This window comes from Podarcis cretensis (genome assembly GCF_951804945.1).
Source record: "Podarcis cretensis genome assembly, chromosome: 1".
NCBI classification, from domain to species: domain Eukaryota; kingdom Metazoa; phylum Chordata; class Lepidosauria; order Squamata; family Lacertidae; genus Podarcis; species Podarcis cretensis.
Genome location: NC_137170.1, coordinates 4,378,782 through 4,384,781, shown reverse-complemented (window position 1 = coordinate 4,384,781; position 6,000 = coordinate 4,378,782). Strand labels below are relative to the sequence as shown.

General features: G+C 54.8%; 1 protein-coding gene across 5 annotated transcripts in view; it reads left to right on the top strand.

The window, feature by feature from the left end:
* The first annotated feature begins 550 nt into the window (after window positions 1–550).
* TRIM9 (tripartite motif containing 9) overlaps window positions 551–6,000 on the top strand; it is an 80,527-nt gene continuing 75,077 nt past the window's right edge. For 2 of the 5 annotated variants that reach the window (XM_079989909.1, XM_079989907.1), the window contains exon 1: window positions 569–1,515. In XM_079989909.1, coding sequence (XP_079846035.1) covers window positions 679–1,515 — 837 coding nt within the window. In that variant the 5' untranslated portion in view covers window positions 569–678. Of the gene's footprint in view, window positions 1,516–6,000 lie in introns of all 5 variants that reach the window. The other 3 variants (XM_079989908.1, XM_079989911.1, XM_079989910.1) reach the window with 3 other exon arrangements.

The following is a 6,000-nucleotide window of genomic DNA, read 5'->3' as shown; positions in this document are numbered from 1 at the left end:
CGGAGAAGAGATTAAACAGGGAGAGGGGCAATCGCCTTCCCGCCTGATTTACAAGCTTCCCAGACGCATCAGTCTGGCTAAGATGCTGCGCTAAACGGGGATCCAACCCGCCACGTTCAGCCCCCCCCCCGCAATCCCATTTACAGGTCTCCCAGTCCCAACTGGGCTGCGGTTCCGCCAGCCAAGCCGTGATCCCCTTGTACTGGGCGACGGCGTCCTCCTGGGTCCTGGGCGAAGCACCCTAGGGTGTCGTGGGAGTGCGGGTGGGCGCCTAAGCCGCATCCAACGCTCCCGAGAGGACGTGCGCTTCCTTTTCCGCAGCAGGAGCGGCGCCTCTCCTCTGCTGCGGCCGCCCCCTCCTCGGCGAGGGCAGGGGGGCAGGAGGAGGAGCTCCTCTCTCCGGGGGCGGCTTCCCTGGGCCAATGGAGGCCGGGCACTGGGATGGAACTGGCCAATGGCGAGCGTGGGGGGGGGGGGCGAGGAGTGGAGGGGCGGCTGCGGCAGCCAGGCGCTCGCAGAGGCTGGCGGCGCGCAGGCAGAGCAAGGCTGGCTGTCGGCGCAGCAGCAGCAGCAGGCGCTGTCCGCCGTCCGTGGTGCTGAAAGCGCCTCCTCCCGCTTGCTCGCTCGCTCGTTGCTGTTGCTGTGGCCGTCGAGGGGCAGCGGCGGCTGCTGTGCTCCATGGACGAGATGGAAGAGGAGCTCAAGTGCCCGGTGTGCGGCTCCTTCTACCGGGAGCCGCTGATCCTGCCCTGCTCGCACAACCTGTGCCAGGCGTGCGCCCGCAACATCCTGGTGCAGACGCCCGAGGCGGACTCGCCGCAGAGCCGTCGCGCCTCGGGCTCCGGCGGCTCGGCCTCCGATTATGACTACCTGGACCTGGACAAGATGAGCCTGTACAGCGAGGCGGACAGCGGCTACGGCTCGTACGGCGGCTTCGCCAGCGCGCCCACCACGCCGTGCCAGAAGTCTCCCAACGGCGTGCGCGTCTTCCCGCCGACCGTGCCGCCCGCCGCGCACTTGCCGCCGGCCTCGGCCGCTTCTCTGGCGCCAGTGCCGCGCAACTCCTGCCTGACGTGCCCGCAGTGCCACCGCAGCCTGATCCTGGACGAGCGGGGCCTGCGCGGCTTCCCCAAGAACCGCGTCCTGGAGGGCGTCATCGACCGCTACCAGCAGAGCAAGGCGGCCGCCCTGCGCTGCCAGCTGTGCGAGAAGGCGCCCAAGGAGGCCACCGTCATGTGCGAGCAGTGCGACGTCTTCTACTGCGACCCCTGCCGCCTGCGCTGCCACCCGCCGCGGGGGCCGCTAGCCAAGCACCGCCTGTTGCCCCCTGCCCAGGGCCGGGTCAGCCGGAGGCTCAGCCCGCGCAAGATCTCCACCTGCACCGACCACGAACTGGAGAACCACAGCATGTACTGTGTCCAGTGCAAGGTGCCCGTCTGCTACCAGTGCCTGGAGGAGGGCAAGCACTCCAGCCACGAGGTCAAGGCCCTGGGTGCCATGTGGAAGCTCCACAAGGTCAGCCCCCGGGAGTGTGTCTGTGGGCGGGCGGGAGGTGGGAAGACCTTTTATTTGTTTGCTTATTGCATTTATATATTACCTTTTTCTCCAAGGAGCTCATGGTTCTCCCCACTCCCCACTTCAACCCACAACAATTCCGTGCCAGGTAGGGTAGGCTGATTGGCCCAAGGTCACCCATGGAGATTCAAGGGGGGATTTGAACCCTGACCTTCCAGGCCCTAGTTCAACACTCTAACCACTATACTACAGGGCTGGCATGCAGTAACCTGAAGGCAGCTCCCGGTCCATTCTATGTGGGGGGCTTCTTTCCATCTCTCCTATCCATCCATCCATTTCATTTCTCTTCTCTTCTCTCTCCATCTCTCTCACTTATCTACCTCTTCACATGGTTCTGTTTAAAGGTCTTCAGTCTCCAACTCTCTCTCTCCTTCCCCCCCCCCTTCTCTCTCTCCGCCTTCCTCAACTTGGTGCCCCCCACCAGATGTTACCTGACTACAACTCCAGAGTCCATGGCTCACCATGGCTCACTGGGGCTGATGGGAGTTGTAGTCCCAAGCAGCTGGTGGGCACTAGTTGGGCAGTCAGTTTTGAAGAGTTCCCTTCTTCCCTTTCCATCTCTTGACTCCCTTCATTGCCCCACTTCGTCTTTCTCTGCAGGGTCCCTCCTTAGGGTTCATCCACACCGTCCCCCAATGTGAATAGCAAGCTTCCTGTCCCTCCATTAATTTTAATTTGCCCATAGGACACTCTCCTCTAAATCACAGCCTCCGCACACTTTCCTCTTGCTCCCTACGGATTTTCTCATACTCTCTCATTTTTAGAGCATGCCTGGTATGTGAAAATCCAGACTGAGGGAGAAGGAACGTTTGTGGAGGCAGTGATTTGGAAGAGAACGTCATACGGGTAACTGAGAATCAATAGATGTACATCCATATTAAATGACAGTATGGACGAGCGAACACTCTCATCCTTCCTTCCTTCCTTCCCTCCCTCCCTCCCACCCCTTTCCTCTCATCAGCCAGCTTCCTCCCTACCTGACTAATCAATCCCACCCCCCATCTCCCTCCCTCGCCTTTAATGATTCAGTCTCAGCTCCATGTAAACAACCTTCTTCCCAGTCTTTGCTCCTCGGTGGGCTTCCAGGAGTCCCTTTCCAGACCCCCCCAGCTGCTGCCCCTCCTGTCTGTCAGCCAATCCGGCTGCTTCTTGGGGTGTCTCTCACCCTGATTTCGAAGCGCAGAACTGCTGGGGCTCCATTGCCTTTTTTCCCTAGGCTCTTGCCACCCCCCCCCCCATTTTCTTGGCTGCTGTTCAAGTGTTTGCACCAAGCTGCCTGCAGTGCAAAGCAACACAGTCCTGGGGGTGGGGGGGGGGTGGGAGCATCGGGGGTGGATAAATTTAACATTGACAGATGAGTGGGTGTAGGGGGTGGTTAGGAGCAGGGATGGAATAGACTTTGTTATGCTGCAGCCCTCGACTTTCCTTATATCACCCCTGGGACTGCCCAGGCTTCCATTGCCTTTGCCCATATCTAGGCGACGTTCCCCACAGGAACCTCCACAAGCTATTCTTGCAAACGCACCTCTCATTTTTTAAGGAAGGCTGCAAAAGGGCAGGACCAGATATCTAGAGCCAGGGGTGCTGGGCAGGGTGCTGGGATCAATCCTGGCTCAGTGCAGCTGTTTTGGGTCTCTCAGCTGCATTTCTGTGTTGCCATATGCGCAGGAATGTGTCGTGTTTATTTTGTTAAGAGGGGGGAACGCTTTGCCTATGCCTGTCAGAGGTGATATTTTCAGCCCTGATCCTTCATTGACGACAGAGCTGGCCATTGGCATTGGGAAGAAAATGAATTATTGGGTTCAAATGAAGGGTCTGTGGAGAGAGGGGCTTTAAGCCAGTGACAGATCTCAAGAGCATCAGAGGAGATTTCGGAGGCTGCTTTCTGGAGGATTAGATTTCTCTCCTGAATGCTGACCAGCCTCTCTGCAAATTATTTCAGATGACACTTGATGTTGCTTGATGCAGCCTTTGCCAACCTAGTGCCCTCCTGATGTTGTCGGATTGCAACTCTCATTGGCCCCAGCCGGCACGAATGCAATGGGAGTTATAGTTTGACAACATCTGGAAGACACCAGGTTGGCAAAGACTGGTTGAATAAATATGGAGCAGCCATTCCAGTGGTGGGTGGGAAGAATGAGATGAGGGGTACGGTTTTAGTCTCCCACCAAATCCACCCATTCTACACCCCACTCCACCCACCCACCTGCTACCCATGTCTAGCTGTCACAGGGGATCTGGCTGCAGGATAGTGACCCTGCCTCTGAGGTAACTAGGGCAGAGAAGCGACTCTGATGTGGCTGGATATCCCCTCCTCCCCCACGTACCCTGATGGAACACGTAAGCCAGGCATCAGCGCATGGATGCACATTGGCATAATTGATTCCCCTCTCACACACACACCCGATCACCCTCACTGAGCTGTCTGGGCAGGGAGCCAGGATGTGGCATGTTCAGTATGGTGTGTAGGAAGAAGCCACCTAGTGACACATTTATCCCTGGAGAGGGTTTGGCGGTGGTGATATTTTTGCTTTTGCTTTTTGCAAATGTCGCACCCGGACTGTGAAGTCCATGTTCCAATGCGCAAACCAGAAGCATCTGCCTCTGTTGGAGATGAAGTGCATGTACACCCATCACTGTCAGTTGAAACTCCAGCTACGATTCTGCCTGGTGTAGCCAGAACCAACAGGGTGTGCAAAATTACGGCTAAGTGTTGCATCGTGAGCAAGGAGACCCTGTTTCCTCTCTGCTCATCCATGAAATGCAAAGTGCCCTCAGGGTCACAAATGTGGGGATAATCACACTGCCTCGCTCTCCTCTGGGTTTTTGCATGGATTGCTGAAACAATGTATGTGGTATGCTATGACTTAAGAGCAGCCAAACCTTTTAGCTTCAGGTCTCATAGTCAATACAGGGGTACTTTGGGTTAGGAACTTAATTCGTTCCGGAGGTCCGTTCTTAACCTGAAACTGTTCTTAACCTGAGGTACCACTTTAGCTAATGGGGCCTCCTGCTGCTGCTGCCGCCGCACAATTTCTGTTCTCATTCTGAAGCAAAGTTCTTAACCCGAGGTACTATTTCTGGGTTAGTGGAGTCTGTAACCTGAAGTGTCTGTAACCTGAAGCGCCTGTAACCCGAGGTACCACTGTAATGAATTTAGCGCTGCTCAAGGTGCCGTGTGAGAGGTGGCAATGGGACATTTCTCCTCAAGCGCATGAACCAGGAATACACAAAATGCCATTTGTTGTGGTGGGAGCATTTGGAAACAAGGGTGCCCAACAGCCAAGGCACCAGCCTTGCCTTCTGCAACCTGGTGCACCCTAGGTGTTTTGGACTACAACTCCCATCAGGTAATTATTGGTCGGGGGGTGCAGACCAGGGTTGGCCATAGACAGAGGGGAAGTATTGGAGTCAGAGCCAGTGATGGGCAGAACTGGACAGAGCACCCCATTTCTCTCTTTCAGCCACTCACATCCCTCTCTCTCTCTCTCTCTCTCTCTCTCTCTCTCTCTCTCTCTCTCCTTCTTTTCTCTCTTTCTCCCACATTCTCTCTTCTTTTCCAACCTTCCTTACTCTCTCATTTCTGTCACCACCCCCCCCATCATAGAATTGTAGAATTGTAAGGGGCCTTGAGGGTCATCTAGCCCAACCCCTTGCAATGCTGGAATCTCAACCAAATCATCCATGACAGATGGCCAGACAAACTCTGCTTTAAAACCTCCAAGGAAGGCGCACCCACCACCTTCTAAAGGAGTGCATTCCAGAAGGTTCTTTCTCATGTTTAGTTGGAATCCATGTCACTTAAATCCATGGGTTCGAGTCCTACGCTCCGGAGCAGGGGACAACAAGCTTGCTCCTTCTTCCATGTGACAGCCCTTAAGATATTTGAAGATGCCCATTACATCTCCTCTCAGTCTCGTCTTCTCCAGGCTAAGAACCCCCAACTCCCTCAAGTGTTCCTCATAAGGCTTGGTTTCCAGACCCTTGATCATCTTTGTTGAATGGCATTACAGCTTATCTGTTAGATGGATTTAGATGAGTAGGCGAGGATATTTTATTTATTAATTATCCATCCTCTTTCTCTCGCATGTGAGAATGCTATGATGATGATGATGATGATTTAGTGCATGGGTTCACAGTGTTTTCATCCCCATGGGCTAGGGAACAGTGGCTGGCCCATCCCATGAGTTTCAGGACCTCTGAACCCAGGTCCCCTCAGCCCTCGCCCAATGATCCCAATTCAGCAAAGTGGCATCACTGCACCAAAGTCAACTTGCCTGGCCCAGTTCTGTTAAGAGGAATGCATTTAAAATCAGCCTTCTGAAATACGTTTTAATTCATCATTGCAATGAATTCTAATGATCTTCCGAGACATACTGAATTGCCTCGTTTTCGAGACTGTAATTCATAAATATTGACAGGTGA